Source organism: Balaenoptera borealis (assembly GCF_965194805.1).
Source record: "Balaenoptera borealis genome assembly, chromosome: 15".
In the NCBI taxonomy this organism is placed as follows: Eukaryota; Metazoa; Chordata; class Mammalia; order Artiodactyla; family Balaenopteridae; genus Balaenoptera; species Balaenoptera borealis.
The window spans coordinates 857,943-880,169 of NC_138871.1; the positions used below are offsets into that span (position 1 = coordinate 857,943).

General features: G+C 48.0%; 1 protein-coding gene and 1 long non-coding RNA gene across 8 annotated transcripts in view; one reads left to right on the forward strand and one right to left on the reverse strand.

Moving 5' to 3' along the window:
• The window catches only part of LOC309612075, a 69,665-nt gene that overhangs the window by 2,123 nt on the left and 45,315 nt on the right, over window positions 1-22,227 (forward strand). For all 7 annotated transcript variants that reach the window (XR_014234918.1, XR_014234919.1, XR_014234920.1 and 4 more), the window contains exon 2: window positions 18,623-18,735. This is a non-coding gene — a long non-coding RNA (uncharacterized lncRNA). The remainder of the gene's footprint in view (window positions 1-18,622; window positions 18,736-22,227) is intronic.
• Window positions 4,698-16,272, reverse strand: LOC309612071 (sulfotransferase 1C4). The gene is made up of 7 exons (XM_082357356.1): window positions 14,808-16,272; window positions 12,243-12,368; window positions 11,653-11,750; window positions 11,238-11,364; window positions 10,927-11,021; window positions 8,077-8,257; window positions 4,698-7,210 (listed from the first exon to the last, which is right to left on the reverse strand). Exons 1-7 carry the CDS (start codon window positions 14,959-14,961, stop codon window positions 7,095-7,097), a joined length of 897 nt encoding a protein of 298 aa, XP_082213482.1. The 5' UTR covers window positions 14,962-16,272; the 3' UTR covers window positions 4,698-7,094.

The window sequence follows — 22,227 nt, forward strand, 5'->3', positions numbered from 1 at the left end:
AGTGGCAGAGGGCATCTTTCTGGGGATAGCCACATTTAGTGACCACCTGCGTTGGTAAGGTGTGCAGACCAGGATGTGAGGGAAGCAGTCAAACCCTTTTTGAGTTGATTTTTACAGAGGCCATTTCAGTGCTTAACAAAATCCAATGCCTGCGGAAGGCAGGGAGCATGGGAGCGCCATGGAATACCCCCCGGCCAGCCATCGTCGAGCTGCTTTTTTGGTAAAAGGCATGCTACGTTCAGGTTGCAAACTCCGCAAAACCAAACACACGACAAATTCTAGTTTCAGGGGCTGCAACGGTGTGACTGCAGCTGGCTGACTGGACTGAAACAGCAGCACCAAAACCTGAAAAAGTGTCGTCGGTGATGAGGCTCCACCAATAGAACGCCTGGGAGGGGTCGGAGGTCAGTCTGCCAGGAGAGGCCAGAGCAGCTCTGGGCAGGAGTCACCAGTCCGGAACCCAGTGGCAGCCTCTGCAGAGGCGGAGCCCTTCACTTTGTGCCTTTCCTGTGACGGCGGCTGCGTTGTCACGTCTGATGTGATGGTGGATCCGGGCAGCAGGATGGTAGCAACCAGGGCAGCGCGTGCCCACCTAGCAGTTTAGTTCCCGTGTGTCCCATCAGAGAAGGGCCCTTTCTGAGGACATCCACATGACGGCCCCGGAAAGTGCAGTCAGCAGTCATCATTTGTTTCCACGGTTCACAGCCCCAAGGGGGGCGTCTTCAATGCTACTCTAGTTTTCATAATGGCAGCCCCGGTAGCTAGGCCAGTGGCAAAGCCCAGGGGTCAGTAAGCACAGAGCAAGGTTCACCGAGGCAGGCACTGGCCAGAGCCCTGAGAGGGGCCTGGGTTCCGGCCTCTGGGTGGAGGGGCCGTGTCCGCCTTTGGTGTTGCAGGGCCGGCACCGCAGTCCAGTGCAAATCAGTGAGCTTTCGCTTAGTCAAAGCAGGCTCAGCGTTTAGGGGCGTCTGTGAATTGAGGGCTCCAGTGAGCCAGTGCAATGACTCACCTGGCTCAGCGGGGGGCAAAGCTTTCCCTGGAGAGGTAGCTGCTGCTTTCGCAGGTAGGGCCCAGATGCCTGCGTGGCCAGGCCGCCGCTCTTGAATCCACCATTTGCACTTGACAGGCAAGGTTTTGTGAGTCGAGCCACCCCAAAATGGGAGTATCAGGCTGGAGGTTCACGAGGCCTACCTGGGTCAGTCAGGGACTCCCGAGACGCTGATGGCTGCTCTTCAGGGGGGACGCGGCCGGCAACCATCCCGGGAGGCACCGAGGGCAAACCCCCAGGGGCACTTGCAGGTGGGGCTCCTCCCTTCCCCAGAGGCTCTGTCAGCGGGCATCAGTCACAGCGACTCCTGGCTCAAACTGCTTACTGGGCGTGCAGAGCCACCAGAGTGGCCAGCGTGCCACAGCTTGCCGGACACCTTCAGGGGAAGCCTGTCGTTCTGCACGACACTCAGGTGGTACCAGTTTATGGGCTAGCCAACGTAAAGGACCAAGAAGAACGTCCCCAGTACCCCTAGTAAGGCTTTTGGCCTCAATGGTGGTGATGGTGAGGGTAGGGCAGAGAGAAGGCAGTCTGGAGCCATAGTTCCAGAAGCTTTACTTGTTGTCAGGCCCCTGACTTTCACCGGGGAGGCTGCCTGTTAGGAGGGCGTGGTGAGTCCCCCTTCAGGGCCATTGAAATGGGGGCTTCTAACCTGCCAGCTGAGAGCCGTCATCTCTGTCGGGGTGGTCTGGATGTAAGACGCATCGCCACAAAATCCCCTGCCCCTGCACACACACACACACACGCACACACGCACACGCACACACGCACACACACTGGTAGCAAATGGCAAAGGGGTTTCTCCCACTCCCCCTTTTTACAGGAGGCTCTTTCTTACGGGGACGATCCCCTCTGGCACTCAGGGGATGGAGAAGCACAGACGTATGACGTGTCAGTTCCCACATAACATTCAGACGTAGGGACAGTAGGACATTGAATCAACCGAAGGCGCCCCTCCCATAGGGTCCCTTTGGCTTCCTTTCTCCTGGTGAACCCTGTCCAGACCCCGCCAGGAGAATGTGGACGCTCCTGCCTTACCAGGGCCTGGGGAGGATGGTGACTTGGGTGTCTTTACCTAACAGAGTCGTAGAAACTTGAGCCCCTCGCTCTTGGTGTTCCTGAGCATGTTCACGTGGATGCGTACGGACTCATATCCATCTCGGAGGGAGTGAGACCGTTGCCCATACCCTGATCATCTTTCTTTTTCAAGGATCTGGGTAGAGGGGACAGATGTGGAGGGAGGGGTCCAGGAAGCAGAGGGCCAGGGCAGCTCCATGTCAGTAAACAAGGCTTTATATTAATTACACTTTATTTAAGCAGGGAGGTGGCTGCTCAGGGCTTAACCAAGTGAACTTCTGATTTTTCGATCCATGGAAAGCTCTACATCCTCGTTACTGACACCATTTGTTTCAGCTCCCCAGTGTCTTTGAAAAGATAGTCCAGATCAAAGACCGTAATTGCCGCTGCCTGAAAGATGCTCAGAAATGTGAGAAATCCAAGCAGAACTGCCTCTCAACACCTTGTATCTTGTGAACTCACTTTTTTGTTTTATGAGGCTTTTTGTACGTTTTTCCTCTGGATTTTTCACACAGACAATCATGTCATCTAAGAAGGGGGACAGTTTTATTTCTTCCTTTCCAAAAGTATGCGTTGTATGTATTATTTCTTTCCCCGCCGCATAGGCTGAGGCCCCCAGTGCTATGTTGGAAGGGGTGTGAGTGAACATTCTTGCCATGATCTGATCTAAGAGCAGCGGTGTTCAGTCTTTGACCGTTAGGTATCATGGTGAAAGTAGGTTTTGTGTGGATGCCCTCTATCAACCCTCTGCATCTGCAGTTAAAAAACAACAACTCTCTGTTTTCACAGTACCACTGTGTCTCTATTATGAAAATTAAATGTAGGTCTGGTGAAATTAAAAGGATTTGCCTCAGTCCACTACCCTTATTCTTGTCGTGTTCCCTTCGTCCCACTTCTCCCACTATCTGTTGATTTAATTTGGTACACCTTTTAGTAAACTCAACAAGGCAACAGCGGGCAAACCCCTTCTCCCAAAGATTTGGTTGTGTGCTGGATCTCCAGATGCAATTACTTTTCGCAAACAAATGACCTTTGCTTGGTATCCAAATTTTACTCGTAGTGGGACTTCCCTGGTGGTCCAGTGGTTAAGGCTCTGTGCTCCCAATGTAGGGGGCATGGGTTCAATCCCTGGTCGGGGAACTAAGATCGTGTGCACACGGTGCGTCCAAAACAAACAAAACCAAATTTTACTCTTGGTAAGCCTTACATCCCTTTATGAAAACTGAAAAAATCATGTTAAAATCTCAGAAGAAGTATAGTCCTATCCGTTAGATAATTATCTTTAATCCATTGAATTCTGCAGATATCTCAGTGCACCTTGTTTACAGCCCTTAAGGACTTCTTGTTTCTATTCGCATGAAATAAAACCAGACACAGAGACCTTTGTCAAGCTGAAGGAATTTATAAGAAATCACACCTATAGTCTCATTTCTTTAACAACTGCATGTTGAGTTTTGGGTCTGATCATTTCAGATTATCTATTATTATAGGACTGAATTTGAGTAGGGTTCAAAATAAGGGGCCTGCTGTGTTTAGATGGATTCACCTCTAACGTGTCAGAAGGACAGTGGCCTCACGAAGCGCTCCTGCTACTTTTGAATGTGGTGTTTTTTAGCATCATCTGAAGACCCAGACACAGAGGAGGCACATGATCCAGGCAAGGGTCTGTTAGGTAAAGTTTGGTCCCTTTCTGCCTATTTCCAGATAACTGGCAAAGAAACTAAGCATGGGTAACTCAAGCACAAGAGAAGGTTCCAGGCACCGTGGTCGTTTTAGGCAGGGTGGCTCTTCTGGGCTAAGACTGCAGGTTCAAAGCAGTGGTGCGCTAGGTTGTTTCCGAACTCCACTGGCCAATAGAGGGGGCAAGGAGGTCAGCCTGGCACTTCCCGTCGGCTCAGAGACCGAGGAGGACATCCTGCCGCTGGTGGTTAATTGGGTTGGGCTAGAACAGGAAAGCATGGGGGCTACTGCTGTGTAGTGGTTCATTCGGTCCACACACATTAGCAGAGCATCTTCTGTGCACCAAGCGTTCTGCTGGGCACTGGGTGGGGGAAGTACAGCTGTAATTAAGACGGAAAAAGTCTCCCCGCTGAATTAGTGGTAGAGACACACCATAAGCAGGGAAAGCATTAATTTAATAGATACACGAGTTATGTAGAAAATAAAGCAATATTATATAACAGGGTCTGTTTTATTTTCATTTTAATTAAAAAAAATTTATTTTATTTTCTAACAGTAATTGTATATATTTAAGGTGTACATGATTTGATATGCATAAACATAGCAGAGTGATTACTACAGTCAGGTAATTAACACATCTCCACATACACTTACAATTTTTGTGTGTGTGATGAGAGTATCTGAAATCTACTCTCTTAGCAATCTCCAGTATTCAGTCATATTAACTATAGTTGTCATGCTGTGCACCAAATCTCTAGACTTATCCTACATGACTGCAACTTTGTACCCTTTGACCAGTATCTCCAAGTTTCCCCCTCCTCCAGCCCCTGGTTGCCACAACTCTGCTCTCTGCCTCTACATATTTGACTTTTAAACTTATTTTTAATTGAAAAAAAAATTGTGAATAACAGTTTATTATTTTCATTTAGACAATATTTCAGTGTAATAGTCTAAACATTTAACAATGTAATTATTTATTTTAAAAGCAATATAGACAAATTATTTATGTAAACCCACGGCTGTAGGCTTGAAAATACCCAGATGTTTTTCTTTTTCTTTTTTTTAAGTTTTATTATTTAAAAAAAAATAAATTTATTTATTTATTAATTATTTATTTTTGGCTGTGTTGGGTCTTTGTTGCTGCGCACGGGCTTTCTTTAGTTGTGGTGAACGGGGGCTTCTCACTGCGGTGGCTTCTCTTGCTGCGGAGCATGGGCTGTAGGCATGCGGGCTTCAGTAGTTCTGGCACACGGGCTCAGTAGTTGTGGCTCGCAGGCTCTAGAGCGCAGGCTCAGTAGTTGTGGCGCACAGGGTTAGTTGCTCCGCGGCATGTGGGATCTTCCTGGACCAGGGCTCGAACCCGTGTCACCTGCATTGGCAGGCGGATTCTTAACCACTGTACCACCAGGGAAGCCCTCTTTTTACTTTTTTAAATTGAAGTATAGTTGACATACAATATTATATTAATATTCAAGTGTTCAACATAGTGATTTGACATTTATATTCATTAAGGATTGATCACCACAATAAGTCTAGTAACCATCTGTTACCATATAAAATTATTGCAGTGCTATTGACTATATTCCCTATGCTGTACATTACATTCTGTACCTGTGAGTCAGTTTCTGTTTTGTTTTGTTTGTTTTGTTTTTTAGATTCCACATGTAAGTGTAATGATATGGTATTTGTCTTTGATTATTTCACTTAGTGTAAAATCCTCTAGGTCCATCCATGTTGTCACAAATGACAAGGTTGCATTTTTTATGTCTGAGTAATATTCCATTGTATATATGTACCACATCTCATTTATCCATTCATCTATCAATGGACATTTAGGTTGTTTCCATGTCTTGGCTATTGTAAATGTGCTGCTGTGAACATTGGGGTGCATGGATCTTTCCACATTTTAAATAATTTAAATAGCCACACGCAGCTAGTAGCTAACACAGCACAGCTAAAGATGATAGCTGTTCCAGGGACTACTTAGAATATAAAAAGTTAGCTTTTTAGATTTCCTTAACTGATATAGTATTTAAGTTACTTATTTTTGAGCATACTGTTTGCCATTTGGTGTGCAATGAAGTATCTAGCAATGTCTCTATCTTGGAGAAAAAATAAATGAAAGTTTAAATATGCACAAAAGAGACAATATAGACATCCAAGAGAGAGCATGATATACTTTAATCTTAATCACAGAAGAATTATGCTAAGTGTAAAGGACTTCAGAAGAGCAGCTGGTCCCTTCAGGTTGCAGTATCTGTAGGAAGATGGGAGACCTGTGCTGGTTATTGGACTTGTTGTCTGTGTTTTGGATGGGTAGGAAGGAAGGAAAGGAAATGTCAGGAGGAGGTGGGGTGAAAGTGAAACTCATCGTCTGGGAACCTGTGAGATGTGCTCGGGCCCAGCACGGGGACTCGTCGCTGAGGCAAGGAGGGTGGTTGGCAGAATGAAATCCAGCTGGAAGGTGGTTTGCAAGGTCAGTCAACCGTGTCATATGGTTGTAGCTGCCTTTGAATTGATGGCTAAAAAGCTTGGGATTTATCTTCTAGGCAGTGAACATTCAGAATCATTGAAGGATTCTGAGCTAAAGAGAAATGTAATGAGTCTTGTTGTGGGAAAACAAGCTTGGCAGATGTATGATGAACAGAGAAGAGTTAGGTAGCTTATAGACAAGAGGGAGAGGCTTCTGAACCAGGGGGATGGCTGTAGAGATGAGACTTCCTGGAAGTAAAACCGACAGGTGTTGCTGATGGATTAGAACAGGATTGCAGAGGCGCTGGAGGGAGGGAGGTTAAGATGGGAGACCGGGACGGTTTGCAGCGCGGCTGGGCTGAGGGGGGCGAGTCCCGTTAAATGTAGAGGCTGCGGCGAGAGGCTGGGGTGGATGCACTGGAGTGAATTAGAAACAGAGTCACCTGATGGTTACTTGGCTATGAAGAAATTGCTAGAAATAACTGTTTACACATTTTAGTGCTGCATTTAAAAATTGGCTTGAACTTAATCTGTAAATTTTAGCGTGTTTTTGTGTGATGACCGAAGCATTTTTAATACGTTAACAAGCGCACGATCTGTGGAAAACTGACATGTGATGCTGATTAGCAATGAGGCCATGGTTTTCACGCTGCCACCCTGCCCACCCTCCACCTTGCCCAGACCTCTGATAGCCCTGTCACTTGTTTTAGGGTGAACAAAAGCAAACACAAGGAGCACTAGTCTGACCACCTGAATCCAGTATCACGTGGTCGGGGTAATCAGCTTTCACACCGATGACTCTGGTTCTTTTTCTTCCTTACGAGAATCGGAAGTGGGAAGTTAGAGTGGTGTCTGCCATCTTCTTCTCGTAATCTTCATCAAATCTCTCGTTCTGGGCCACAGTGAAGTGATTCTTCCAATCTCCCACGGCCCCTGAAACAGACGTGGGGTGGTGGGTGTCAGTACCGTGGGGGGATTTGCATTTCTCTGTTCTCCCGCTTCTGTGTGAGAATTTCTACTCCCCGTCAGGGAGGGACAGAGTTGGGCAAACATTTCTCTGGCTGGCCTGGCAGCGTCTCCTCCTGGAAGGGGGCGGAATCGCCTGTCTGGCTTGTGGGTCGGGAGGTGACACGGCCACGTGAACAGCAGGTCTGAGGAGCTCTCTTGTCTTTCCCTCCTGCCCGTCACAGCACGCTCGGTGCTTGTGCCTGTGGCTGGCATCCTGCAGGCAGACCAGGCAGGGCCCGCTTCTGGAAGGACTCAACATGCGGTTTTGAAAAAGGAGGGAAGAAAAAAGAAGATTCCCCTCCAGTTCTCCAAGTGCAACCCCTGTTACCTTTCCCAGACTGCTTTTTCTCCACAGTACTTACTAGCAACTATTATCCTGAATTTTCGTGTGTTTTGTTCACTGCTCTGAACGTTGCCCAGAACGGTGCCTGGCACATAGTAGCCACTCCAGTCAGTGAGTATTTTGGAGTGAATGGACCTCGCTGATAGCTTAGAGCCCTCTGTAAAGTGGATTCTTTGCTCCATCTGACTTAATTCTGTATATTTTCACCTTATCAGCCAGAACTCCAGAAGGAAGGTGAAGATAAAGGGTTGGACTTAGACACCAAACCTCACTCTCCAGTTGTGGCTGAACATTGATTTCATTTCACCTGTGGTTTCTTAAATAATTCTTTTCCCAGAACCAATTATTTTTGATCTTATTTTTCTTATCTATAGAAAAGAAACTCCCCAAAGACTCTGAAATACTGGACAGTTCCTTTAAGATTATGGTGAAAAGGAAACATAAAAACCTTTTCTCATGAATGGAGAAATAGAGTGGTTCATGAATTCAGCTGGAATCGACGTGTAGTTTGCCATTGGGTTCTGCTTCATGACGTCAAATGAACTGTAATGGACAATTTTATCCAGAACTTTATCGTCTAGGCTCTTTCCAGTAAATTCTGCCAGCTTCTGAATTTCATGCTTTGGGTTCTATGATCAGAGTCAAAAGAAAAGACTTGATATAAGATAATTTATATCAATAAATAATAGTTTTAAAAGACTGTTGGAATGAATGCTAGTAATCCGTAACATGTCATGAATTAAAATTTTAAAAAATCGTGTCTCACAAATGCTCAGCTTTTCAGAAATGACTCATTTTGATGTGGTGCCTGTATCAATTGGAGTCATTACGCTCTTCTTGTTCTAACATGGAAGCGTCAACTGAGCGTGTCGGTGAGACACTCACCACACAGTGACGTGCAGCGCACGGGGCACGTGCCATGGAGGGATGTGTCCGGAGTCAGGCCCAAATGTCCTGCTCTAGCCCGTCCAGCTAAACGCCCCGTGCGGACAGCCACTGGACTGATGCTGAGAGCAGGTGTTGTGGCAGCGTCGGGGACCCGGCCACAGCGGCCCGTCTCCTGCTTCTCATGTGGACAGAAGTGGCCCCAGACCTTCCCAGTGGTGCCGGTGAGGGGGGCACGAGGGTGGGAGGGACTTCTTTGCACCCAAGAGGCCCCGTGGCAGTAGCTGCAGTGCCCAACTGGTCCGGGTGCTTCGGTGTCTCTGAGAAGGTTTCAGCCCCATTGTCGCCACTGTTTCCTCCTCAGAGGGACGCGGCCCAGGGGTGCTGCGGTGTGGGAAGGCCCCTGTGTCCGGGAGGAGTGGTGCGTTGCCGGTGGGAGCGTTTATGCCCGTCACTGTGTCTCCTGCTTTAAAATGGGCTCCTGCTTTGAAGCTTGGATGTCAAAAGTGCTTAATTTAGTTGGCCTCACACAGACTAGGAATCAGCAAGAGTGCTGAGAACGGCGCGCTCTGAGTGACCACAGGCAGGTGGCGGTCCAGAGCATGATAGCAGAAACATGTAAGAGGGCGCTGGGGACCCTGAGGTTAGACTGCCCATTTCGGTAAAGTCTCTTCCTGGCATTCGTAATGCATTAGGATCTACCCCAGGGATCTATCCACCGTTCCCAGGGACACATCCTCCTTTGACATTGCTCTGACGATATGTGGGCAAGCGTCACCTACATGGACTTTCCCTGATCTTAGCTTAGTAGCATCTGATATCATGGCCCCTGTTTGTCACATCCAGTCATAAAAGAGCAAACTCTTTCTTATAACCCCTGCCATAATATTCCTTAGTTGAGTGTCTATATCTGGAATCCTGTGATGAGACAGCTCCTGAACTGCAGCAGTACATACATGTGTATGTGACCAGAGTCTCCTTTTGTATGCTCTCCTGTTGTTTAGTTTTTCGGTGCTCTCTGTGGTGTCTCCACACTTTTGTACCAAGTAAACACAAGGGAGAGAATTTTATACAGATGCGTGTATGGGTTGTCCTGCTAGCCCTTGAATCAGGTTCTGAGCATCCTAGAAATGGAATCCTAGAAACTTACCTGTTTAGAAAAACCATACAGAACAGATCAGTGGTTGCCAGAGGTGGGAGGTGAAATGGGTGAAGGGGGTCAAAATGTTCAGAATTCCAGTTGTAAGATAAATAAGTCCTAGGATGTAGTGTACATCATGGTGACTATAATCACACTGTATTGTATAATTGATAACATTGTACCGTACAGTAAAATAACACTGTACCGAGAATAGATCTTAAAAGTTCTCACCACAAGAAAGAAAATTTTTGTCACTATGTGTGGTGACAGATGTTGACTGATTATGGAGATAATTTCTCAGTACATACAAATATCAAATCATTATCCTGTACACCTGAAACGAATATAATGTTACATGTCAGTTGTATCTCAATGAAAAACAGAAAAATGATGCTGTGTTTTTCACTCTTCAGATATTTTGTAGACACAACTGGATAAAGCCCAGTAGTGGTGGAACCTAAGAGAAATGCAGCTAAACTAATGTGCACAGGAATCCCCGAGGAATCTTTTAAAACCGCACGTCTGACCTAGCAGGCCTGGCATGGGCTCTGAGAGGCCATGCAGCTGTCTGTGACGTACCTTTTGTGAACCAGGCTTTCAGTTATAAATTCGAGAACAGAGGCTGTAATTCTGTATAGATCCCTGTATTCAGTGGAGTCACGGAAAGGACTGGGTAGATGACCATTTACAATATACTCTCATGACACCACCTCATTTAGTCGTTATAACAGCTCTTGGAGTGCATATTACTATCTCCTTTCTGCATGTAAGGAAACTAAATTCCTAGATGCTAAGCATCTTCACAAAGAATAATTGCCAGCAGGCAGTAAAGCCAGAACTGGGATTCAGGAATTTTGACCCTAACCCATTAGTGTTTCCCACTGCACCATAATCTCTTAAACTGTTTCTTGAAACTATGACGTTCCTCAAGTACTAATAAAAAAACCCAAAATATGCTAGATATTTTTCCCCTTCTAAACGGAATTTAAAAATCTACATACAAGGAGAAAAAAAGGCATCCCTCGTTTTGCCATCCTCTGCCTATAAGGAAAAGGTGTCCCAGAGCCCAGAGCTCCAGGAAGCTCAGGTGAGACTGTGATACAGAAACTCATGACGTCCCAGGTGTGCTTTGATGTGTGGACAGCAGCAGCCGGTGAAATGAAGTGTCTTCCGTGCCCTGTTTCAATCCGTGAGTCCCTGATGGGGTCTGCACATTATGACTGAAATGTTTTACGGTCAGAGGGGAACACGTTAGGCGGCCCTGCTCCTCACCCTCTTCATGTCCTCGTAGAAGAGGTAGAGGATGCGGTGCTGGTCCTTGGCGTCCCACCATCCCTTCACGTGCTCGTACCAGGAGCCCCAGCACACTGCAGGGCGGGATCAGAAAGAGGGCAGTGAGTCGCAGAAACCCAGCTGACAAGCACCCCCCGGGAGGAGAGTCCTCAAGAGAGGGAGAAGGTCACACTGGTGGTTCCCTCCCCGTGAAGAAGGCAGAGCCCCTGCTGTTCTAAGGAAATGATGACTTCTTTGTAGAGTATCTGAGGATTTTGAGAAAGGATGGGAACAAAGCTGAGTTCTCTCACCGTTTCCAGCCAGAAAACTCTCAAAGTACTCTTCCCAGGTTCCTGGAGCAGGAAGCCCTTTATTCATCCTTTGGAAGTGGTAATAAGACACCATGCTGTCCTTGGGGTTTCTTGCTACGTAGATTATCTGGGAGCAGAGGGAGGGAGGGAAGAAGCAAAACCAGGATTAGACCAACAGTTATGTTAGGGTGGGTATATTCCATACAGATGAATTTTTCCGATGCTGCCTTTCTGTGATTTGGCTTTTGTGGGAGGTGGAAAGCATTCATATTAATTTGCATATTGATGGTGTGACAAGGTGGACTCTTTTTTTTTTTTTTTTTTTTAACAAGCGAAGTGTTTTAAGAGGAAATTGACTGAGGACCAGTCTGAGGTCCTTCTAAGGGATCAACTCTGAATTCCTTTGGCTCTTTACCTTACAGTTTTTCTCCAGGAAGGATGGTGGCAGCAAGTGCATGGGAAGGTGCGTCTTCAGGATCCGTGGTGAGGGCATTGCATTAGCTTGTTCCAAGCCTGTAAAATTGATTTTCAATGACTGCCCATTATTTTTCTCTATTTGCTTCAGAATCTTGCTGCTTTGTTATTACTACGTTAGGAACAGTTCCAGGCCGCCTGTAACTCTCTGTGGATCTCATCTGAGAGAATACTTGTAGCCCACGAATGGGTTTTTTGGGCTAGAGCAGTTTTTAACCATAACAATAAACCAAATAAAGAAGAACCTAAAAAATTCAAACCCTTCCACCATAAAATTATCTTACCTAGGCTCATCCTTGTGGAGTGAAGTTAATTTCTAATTGGAGAATCAAAACTTAACTTACTTTTGCATAAACAGTAACTTGATTAGAAAATGTCTGGAGTTAGAACGATGGCCAGACGGTGAGAAAGATAGTCACGGAGTCCATCGATGGCTGTTTGAATGCCTAGGATTCTGAGAGGGCTACTGGATAGTAAAAATCCCTGGTGGGTGTCTAGGCCCGGGGTCAAGTGCAGCTGTGCCGTACTCACCAGATTCCATGCCCGGGACTTTCCACTCGATGAAAGGGAATCGCTTGTGAGTAGGCGCCCGCTGGCTTCTGTCAATATCACCCTCGTTTTGTATCAAGTCCACGATCTCCTGCGTCCAGGTTGTTCCTTATTCCCCAGGAAGATGAGGAAACACAGGCTTTATCTACTGCAGTTCTTAGAATGTGACCAAACACTTGTTAGAGCAGCTGTGTGCACTTTAAAGCCAGCTTTATAATGGAATTCAGAAACCATCCTTCTTTGTTTATATCTTGTGTTATCATAATATGGTATGATATGGATTTTTATACAAAGACTCCAATTTGGAGTGGACGTTAGATTCATAAATATGTAGTTCTTTTTTTATTCTGTACAACCATTAATTAGGATTGTTATGCTATTGAGTTAGCTGCATAGTTCCTTAGAAAGGCAGAACGAGCGTCTTTCTCACCAGCCTGTGATGTGGAGAGTCATCACGGTGTGGTCTTCAGACTCTGTTTCCCAAGTGCATAGCATGTGGTTGCTACGCAGAAGGAGGCTCTTGTTATATGTTGGCCGAATGAATGAATGATTAGGGCTTAGTCTCCATTTTCACGCTTTCCTTTATTTTACCTGAAAGGCTAAAAAGTGCATCCCCTAGGCTCCTTTGCCGCTGAGATTCTAAATGTCCTGAGATCTGATTTACATTCTGGGATTTGAGGGAAGGAGGTAGAGGTCTGATTGATAGAAGATGTGCAGAGGCCACTCCGCATTTTGCCGCCTGGAACCTCGACCCAGAGGCTGCGCCCTCACTGCCCCCGCTGCCCCCGAGAAGGGCCTCTGTCTCCTAGCTCCGCTCAGCTCCTGCGGGCCGCCCCATCCTGACCAGCGTGGGGCTGCCACCTGACCTTCGGCCTTGGCTGAAGACTACTGACCAGACACCTGACTGAGTCCGTGGCGGGAGGAGGCTGGGAGACTGAGCTCTGAGTCCTGGGTCTGGGCTGATCGACTCTGGTTACGAGACCCTTTCTCATGCTCCCAATTCAGCACTTCTAGGTCTACCAGGGGGCACAGCTTAGAAAACAAGAGAGCAACTGCAGTTTGTATCCTCGATGAGTTGGTTTCTAATATTTTCTGGCACCAACTCTTTCATTACAGGATCCAGGACCAATATTTCTTTAGCTATTGACTCAAAGGAAGTTCGAGTGTACTCGTTTTGTGTGTTTATTCTGAATTGACAGCCACGGGCTAACACTGGGGCAGGCTCCAGTGCGACTGGAGGTTCAGGGTCAGATGGTCCCCCAGCAGTCAGCGGTTCTACAGTGTGTTTGTCTCGCCTCAGTCACAGAGTATTTATTATTCTGCTAAAAATTTAGGTGTAAACCATTCCATCATCTGAGCTTGTTTCTTCTTCCCTCTGATCAATATAGCCTTTATTAGTGTACGAGTTTTGAGTGATTGACTAAATATCACCTTAGCTGGCAAGTGCTTCACTTTTTGAGTGTGTTGTTTGGATTGTACAGTCCTGCTCGCCCCTAACCCATGAAAACCCTACATGAACCGAATCTTAATGCTCACATTTGGCAGGTGGAGGAAAGATGAACGATTAAGCATTGTACTGAAATTATGGTAATAAATTAAGAGTTGTGGGTGAAATTAAGGCAGTGAGATGTGATCCCCACCAGTGGGTACTTTCAGAAATTCACATTTAGAAAATTTTAATTCTGGACAGACTTATGATGAGTAAGATCAGAAAATCAGGGCCGATATGAAACCGATGGACGGGTGAGTCCAAGGCCCCGTCTGCCTGTAGAGCCTTTTGTCAGACTGTTACAGATGAAGGCAAAGGGGGTGGAGCGTGTGTGCGTGAGTGTGTGTGTGTGCATGCACGTGTGTGTGAGCATGTAGCAGAAGTTATTGACATGGAGCTTGACTTTGCAAAGAGCAAATGTCTATGCAATCGGGGTATGAGTTGAATACTGTATTTTTGGTTTAACTGTAGATGTACACAAATAACTGCAGAGAACTCTTTTTCTCTGCTCGCCCCCGCATTTTTATGATGCAGTGGCTGAGCTCAAGTTTGTCTTGTTTCTTCAGTGACTTTGTTAAACTGACTATTGAAATAAGAAACTAGGTTCACAACATACCACCAGGGAGGGTGGAAATTAAGAGAGTATTTCTGGGACCCTGAGCTGGGAGACTTACAAGCTCAGCATTGCAGAGCCCAAGCCCCTCCTCTTCCCTAGATCAGGCAGGGGTGCCCTGTCTGGCTCTGCTATAAGGGCCTGTGCTGGGAACAAGTGAGGCAGCAAGTCTGGCCCCTTTGTTTTGGGCTGTTTGATTCACTCTCTTTCAGGGAAGTAAAAAAACAGGTACATCACAGAAAGAATTAAATTCTTAAGATGTGTAGGTCATTTTAATATTTTTTGTGTGGTTTCAGTTACTACCTGTGATTTGTCTTGGCGGTATCACTCTGCCCAGTAAACAGCTTTCCACTCAGATCCAGGTTGGTTTATCTCATTATTGATGCACCCTTCCCGCTTCTCTTCCTAAGCCTCCTCTGCGTCTCCCCCCATCCCTCCCGCCTACCTGCTTTCGGGTAGGTGGAAATGAGCAGATCATCAGGCCTGGCTTGGAAGTTCCAGATCTGATCCCAGGTGTCACAGGTGGGCGTGGGCTGCAGAATCCCCTCCACGTAGTCCACAGCCAGGCGCGCCGTGCTGTCAAATTTTACATCCTCCATCTTGTTCAGGGCCAAGAGCGTTGGATATCAGATTTCTGCTGCAGGAGAGTGTTACTCTCAGTCAGCTCAGAGCTGCGTTCTTGGCATCGTACAGACAGGGCAGAGCTCAGACCTCAGGCCCTGCCTTGGGCTGGCAGTCGAGGGGGGAGCCAGCCCATCCAGGGAGCTGGGACTCTTGTTTAGGACTTTGCACGCAGCGCAAAGGCCTACACAGCCCCAGCGGGGCTGTGATGTAGCCGCCGAGCCCTTGGCTCCTGGCTGCCATCCAGGGTCCTGTGCGCATTCAGCCCTGCTGTTCTGTACCGTTAGCAAGAGTCAGTGCCACCTCGCTTGTAGTTCTCCTCTGTGTTCACAAAATAATTCACAGATCTCCATTAATTGTTTCTTCTGGGAATTTTAAGCTAATTAAGAAGTTGCAGGGAATCTGCCCATGGGATTACAGGTTGCAACGCAGAATGCCTACACCGAAAGGCTGGAGGGAAGTTTCTGTGCTGCTAACAATGGCAGCCTAGATTGAACCTCCCAGCACAGATGGCCGAAGGGGTCAGCGATGTTATTTTATTTATTTATTTATTTATAAAAATTTATTTATTTATTTATTTATTTATTATTTTTGGCTGTGTTGGGTCTTCATTTCTGCACAAGAGCTCTCTAGTTGCGGCGAGCAGGGGCCATTCTTCATCGCGGTGCGCGGGCCTCTCACTGTCGCGGCCTCTCTTGTTGCGGAGCACAGGCTCCAGATGCGCAGGCTCAGTAGTTGTGGCTCACGGGCCCAGTTGCTCCGCGGCATGTGGGATCTTCCCAGACCAGGGCTCGAACCCATGTCCCCTGCACTGGCAGGCAGACCCTCAACCACTGCGCCACCAGGGAAGCCCAGCGATGTTATTTTTAAGAGTAAAGTAAACGAGGCTCTAATAGGGAAGGTTCCCTTCCTGTTGTAGGCTGTTCAGTGTCCATATCAGTCGGGGTCTGTCCACAGCTAATAAAACATGTTTGTCTTATTTGAAGCCAAGTGGATGCAAAAACTTGGGAGCTACAGAACACACACCCTCTGGCTTCTTCCTTCCTGGAGTTCACCTCCAGGCTCGTGCCACATCCCCTGTAAGCCCCTTGTTTTCCTAAAAGCCCTGGTGCTTATTTATCCTCCTTGTGCCTTTCCTTGGAATCATTCCTGGCTCCAGCGGAGGTTTTTTTCCCTCCTATTTCCACCACAACCCTTCTCGGCTGACCACCTCGAAAACAAGACCAGACCCGCCCAGCTTTCCTGTTTCTCCTTGTGATATAATCGAGAACACGTCTGGTCTTTGTCTCTGGTTCCCGATGCCGAGTTTCAAAAGCTCTTGGAAGTCCCTGAGTGATTGGAGCCTTTGGTTGTTCACCATTGAGTCCCTTTAGACCACACCTGAGTTTGTGCCAACGAGGTGACACCTGCTGGGCCCATAGACAGTTCCAGGGGAGGGGCCGCCACGGCAGAAGATCAAGCACGTGATCACAGGGTTGGGCCTTTCCGTCCCATGCCCCCTCCAGGGAGAGGAGAGGGGCTTGGAGAGTGGGGTCAGCCGTGTGACCAGTTACATGAGACCCCACGAATCCCGGACCCCGAGGCTCTGTGCAGCTTCCCGGCCGGTGAGCACAGTGAGGGGCCGGGGCAGGGGGGTGCCGTGCCCGGGCTCTACGAGGACAGGGGATAGGGCATGGCAGCTCTGCTCCCTCTGCCCCAGACCTTGCCCCCAGCACCTCTTCCATTTGGCTGTCATGATCTGAATCCTCTATGATGAAACTGTAATTGTAGGTGTAGCGCTTTCAGTGAGTCCTGAAAGCACCATTATGGATGCTATGGGCGTCATGGGGACCTTCCACACTTAGCGCTGGTTGGTCAGAAGCACAGATGGTCCCCATGACTCGTGGATGCATCTGGGGAGGGTCTTGGGAAAGACTTTGCCCTTGACCTGTGGGGTCTGCGCTAACCCCTGGTGCTCAGTGTCAGCACGGAAGCGAGTTGACAGAGAACCACCCTGAGACGCCTCTCCCGCCCCCAGCTGCCCCAGATGCTGTTCCTGCTGGCAGGAGTCTCCTTTCTTGCTTAAACCGCTTCCCACCCAGACCTTCACAGCACCCCATGAGCACAGCACACCCATGACTCAGCATGAAGGGAAGTACCATCCATGCCTGGCAACGGTTCCCAAGGTGACCTGAGAGTGCATCTCCATCTCTGTGTGCCTGGGCTGAGCCTGGTTCTGACTCCCTCCATGGGTGGATCGAAGGGCCCAGAACAACTTACATTGGTCTTGAGGGGGTATAAGTTTTTCTTTTCTTTGCTTTCCTCTTCCCTCCTTCCCTCCTTCCCTCCTTTCCTCCCTCCCTCCCTCCCTCCCTTCCTCCCTCCCTCTCTCCCTCCTTCCCTCCCTTCCTTCCTCCCTCCCTCCCTCCCTTCCTTCCCTCCTTCCCCTCCTCCCCCTTCTTCTTTGTTATAAACCAGTCTTCCGTAGTACCAGGCATAGGTACACCACGGTATTCTTTGGTTGGAAATCTGGCGGGGTGTGGGCCCAGGAAGTGCTTGTGCCCACAGGTGACCTACATTTCCTGAGTGCTTTTAGTGTTGTTTACCCAAATTTCAGAAACAGAGACCTGATGGAAACACAGAGGCGTTTATTTGGGGTTTGTTAGGACTGTAGCCGGGAGACGCAGAGCTGAGAAGCACCTGAATTGTGTTCTGACGGACGATGAAGTGGGAGAAGCTTATACAGGCAAACCCAGCTGAGGCCACAATTAGTTCCCTGCGCTGTTTGTCAGTAGTTAGGATCTGATTGGCTGGAACTAAGGGAGCTGGTTGAGCAGGCTTGGTTGGGGTCTGACGTTGTTGCCCAGTTACCAGGGGACCGGCCTTGAGACCAAAGTGGGCAGCCTGCAGGTGTTTTAGGAAAGGCTGGTGGCCTTGGGGTTGTTGCAGGTCTCAGAAAGTTCAAGTTCTCATTGCTGCAGGGACGTGTCTGAGACCAGGCCGCCCGGCTCCATGTTTGTCTGCCTGATCTGGGGTCGCTCATTATGATTTCAGTTTGTCATCAGTATCTTCATTTCCAAACGACCCGCCGTCTTGTATTATACTTTAAGGAGGCGGGAGAGTCTTCCCGGACTTTCCCGCTGACTCTCAGGCAGACAGAGCTTCAACGCCATTGCGGAGTAGGTGTTATCTCTTCCCTGGGGTGGGAGCTGCCTGGGGCTGGGACTTTGATCAGTTCTGGGTCCCCACTGCCAGTACCCACTCTGATGATTGGAGGAATCAGATCCTGCCCTGTCCTCCGGTTTTGGGTTCCCAGTTACCTTCAAATGTCATCCCACGCAGAGAATGATGTCATTAAGACTAAATTGATTGTGATGATAATAAATCCTTTTAAGGAACGTTGCTTTTGGAATAGGAGGTAATATCGACTTATTCTTTGTGTGGTTATTCTGTGTAGTGAGTGTGTGTGTGTGTGTGTGTGTGTGTGTGTGTGTGTGTGATGTTGGGGGGTGGTTTACAGGATGAGGAGGATTGTACTTGCCCTGCTCTCGTGTGTGGGTTTATACACACATACTGAGGCGGGGGGTGTCTTATTAGAGCTACTTGGTTGCAAGCAACAAGAACGGACACAAGTGAGACACAAAAATGCTTTATTTATAGGATACCGGACAGGTCACAAAACTGAAAGAAAGAAGAAGCGCGAGGACAGGCAGTGGAGTAGCTCCAGGAGCCATACCTGGAAGACAGCCTCTCCTCAGGGCACTTCTCTCAAGGTAAGTGAGCACCGAATAAAGTCAGTTTCTGCTGTAATTAAAATTCCAGGCAGAGTATCTGACTGGCCTAGTTTGGGACATGTGTTTACCCTTTGGCCAGAGAAGGGTGCAATTGTATGCATTTGGGGAGGGGCCGTTCCCCGAAGCAAAATCAGGGTGGGATAGCAGGAGGGGAGATTAGCGTTGGGATGGAGAAAACAACAGGTGTGTAAGACAAAGGAACAAGGTAAATACGTGAACGTGAACGGCAATCATGGAAGGACACAAATACCAGAAAGGAGTTGTCAATAAAATAAATACTTAGAAGATTCTGAGGAAGGAAATGCACAGACAGACACACAGACACACACATGTCGTGGTCTGAATGCAGGTTGGAAAAGAATTTCCAGACACAAGGCAGAATGTAAAGAAGATAGAATTTATTAGAGGGAAGGGTCACTGCCAGACTGACTTCCTAGTAGTCTGGGAGAGTCGAGCCCAAACATGTGCTATTGATCAGTTTTTATAGCCAGAAAACAAAGGAATGGTCCGAGATGAGAATTTCATTTACTGATTGGTCGAGGCACATATACCTTCCTTCTACAGCGTGAAAGTGCGACAGGGCAGATGCTTTTCCTTATTTGGGACAGGTCCCATCACCCAGGTGGACTCAGGAAATTCGTAACCACGGCAACATGGCAGGGAGGGCGATTAAGAGTCCGGTAGATGGTGAAAGGCTGAAACTTTTTCAGACAGGGTCGTCCTTTGTCCTTGAAGCACCTTTGTCCTTGGAGCACCACACCACAGAGACACAGACACACAGACATACACACACACACACACACACACACGCACATGCAAGTGGTGGTGGCCAGCATGAAAAAGTGCACAAAAGGGATGACATTTAAGTTCCTCTTTCAGAAAAGAATGCAGAGTCTCTGACATGGGATGGAGGGCAGGGCAGAGAGGACTCAGATTCATAAAGACAAGGAGGTGGGATGGTGTGAGTCTGTTTGGGGCCCGGAGACCAGTCCTGTTTGATATTAACTTGAGCAGCAATTTCCCAAGTGCTCTGGGAATCCCTGGTGATCCCTCTTTCAGGGGTTCTGCAACATCAACACTGTTTCCATGGTAATAAGACGGTGTTTGCCTGTTTCACACTCCCTCTCTCAGGAGTGTAGGTGGGTCCAGAGCTGTATTGTGTGTGATGATGTCAGTATTTTGATGACCAATGGGAGGATGGAATGAGTGTGTGTGTTCCTGTGTTTTAAAAATTTCTCAGCTTTAGTTTCTAATATTGAAAACATTGATAGACATAACCCACACAGACAAGATCTAGTGGGGGGTCCTCAATAATTTTTAAGAGTATGTAGGGATCCTGAGAGCACTGGTGTAGAGCATGCGGGAAAGAGAAATGGAGATAAACTTTGGAGGCCAAGGAGAGGGGTGAGTTTGATGGTCAGCAGATGACCGCTGAAGCGTGTGCACAGGAGGATGACATACTTGACGCTGCCTTCTAAGACTAGTATGAAGTCGGCTGTAGGGTGGGTTGGGGAAACCCGAGTAGAGGCTGGGAGGGAACTGCAAGTTTCCATAAGAGCCCAGGTGAGGGGTATGTGCCACTGAAGCAGAAACTAGAGGACCAGCAGAGGTGGACTTTCCTGGACCCAGCTTGTGACTACGTGGGGAAGCTAGAGGTGAGCTGGTAAGAACACATGACCTCAGTGTGGAAGCCTGCATGCTTGTGATGGTTGGTTTCATGTTAACTGGGCTGTGGGGCGCCCAGACATTTGGCCAAATGATATTCTAGGTGTTCCTGTGAGGCGTTCCTGGGTGAGACTAACATTTGAGCTGGTAATCAGAGTGAAGCAGATTGCCCTCTGTCATCAGGGTGGACCTCATCCAATCAGTTGAAGGCCTGACTGGAACAAAAGACTGACACGCCCCAAGTAAGAAAAATTCTCCTGCCTGAGAGCTTCAAACCAGGACATCAGCTATGCAGCTTTTGGGCTTGTTAGCCTCTGTAACAGAGTGAGCCAGTTCTTCTGTATATACATAGGTTCTATTTCTCTGGAGAACCTGACTAATACAGATTTTGGTGCCAAGAGTGGTTCTAGAGGAACAGAGTCTTGAGGATGAATTTTCTGAATTAGCTTTGGGGGTTTCTGGAATTGGTTCTCTAATCTGATTAGATGTAAAGACACTAGTGATTCTATTTCCAGTAGTGAAGAGAGCACTTTAGACCATGGCATGTACTGTCAATAAACCAGTAGAGATGTGCAAAATATCACCATTGTGTATGTCTAATGAACACTTGTAGGAAGCAAAGATCTGAGTGACCATGTGTACAGCACGTCCTAACATCTTTGTCAGCCTGATGGGTACCCTGTGATTGGCTGGTTGCTCCCAGTGTCCCTGGACACCAGGCTGAGTACACTGGACCATGTCCACCACGGAAGGGGCAGCGTTTTGTCCGCAGTGGAAGAGACACGGACTGGTGCGATCTGCCTTCTCTGTGTGCAGTGCTGCTGCCAGAACTACCAGAGGGGTTAGTCCGAAGGGAGGGACGGTTTCTCCAGACGACTCACAAATGCCTCCATTGAACTGGAAGTTAAGACTTACCGGCCACGCCGGGCTCCTTGCGCCTCAGAATCAAGAGGCAGAGAAGGGAGGTCCTGTCCTGACCTCCAGGGGGATTTGGACTGTGTCTGCATCCACACGGGAGGTGAGGACCAGCGAGTCTGGATCACGGAGACCCCCGTGGGGCGTCTCGGTGTCACCATGCCCTGTGCTCAAGGTCAGCGGGAACCGACAAGAACCCCACCCAGGCAGGATGGCTGATGGCCCAGACCCTTCAGGAATGGAGGCCTCAGTCACCACCAGGTCAGAAGCACGGCAGCCGAGCTGCTTGCTGAGGGCGAAGGGGAGACGGAACGGGTAGGGGGAGAAGGTGGTTATAGAAACCCGCCGTGACCAGTTGCAGAGACAAGGGTTGTAATCATCATGACAGTTTCCTTCTTGCTTTGTTATAAGTGTGTATTTATACACAAATATCTCTATTTCCTTCCCTCTTGTATCCACTTTTCATCTAACATACCATGTATTGGCTTTCCATCATTTTATTTAAGTATTAGCTTTACCTCATAACATCAGAGTATTTGAGTTGTGGGAAATCAAGGAGAAGAATGCCCAGGAAAGTTGTGCCTTCATGAACAGCAGGTGGAAATCAGGGGCAGTAGATGGTGTGTGAGGATGGGGTGGGGACCAGGAGGGGTCGGACTCCGGCTCTACCATCTCCAAGACTGAGGGGCTGGAGGTACCACATGTGAGAACACCTCCCCAGAAGCTGCAAACACAACAGTCCTGGAGAAGGTTGGGTGTGGGAGCAGATCACGCAGAGGCGCCATCCGGAGTTTTGGAGAGAGGGGAGTGTATGTTCCTGTTGAATTCCAGGTCCACAGGCTCCAGCTTGGAAGAAGCTGAGACAGGTTGGCAGCCTGTGGTCTTCAATCT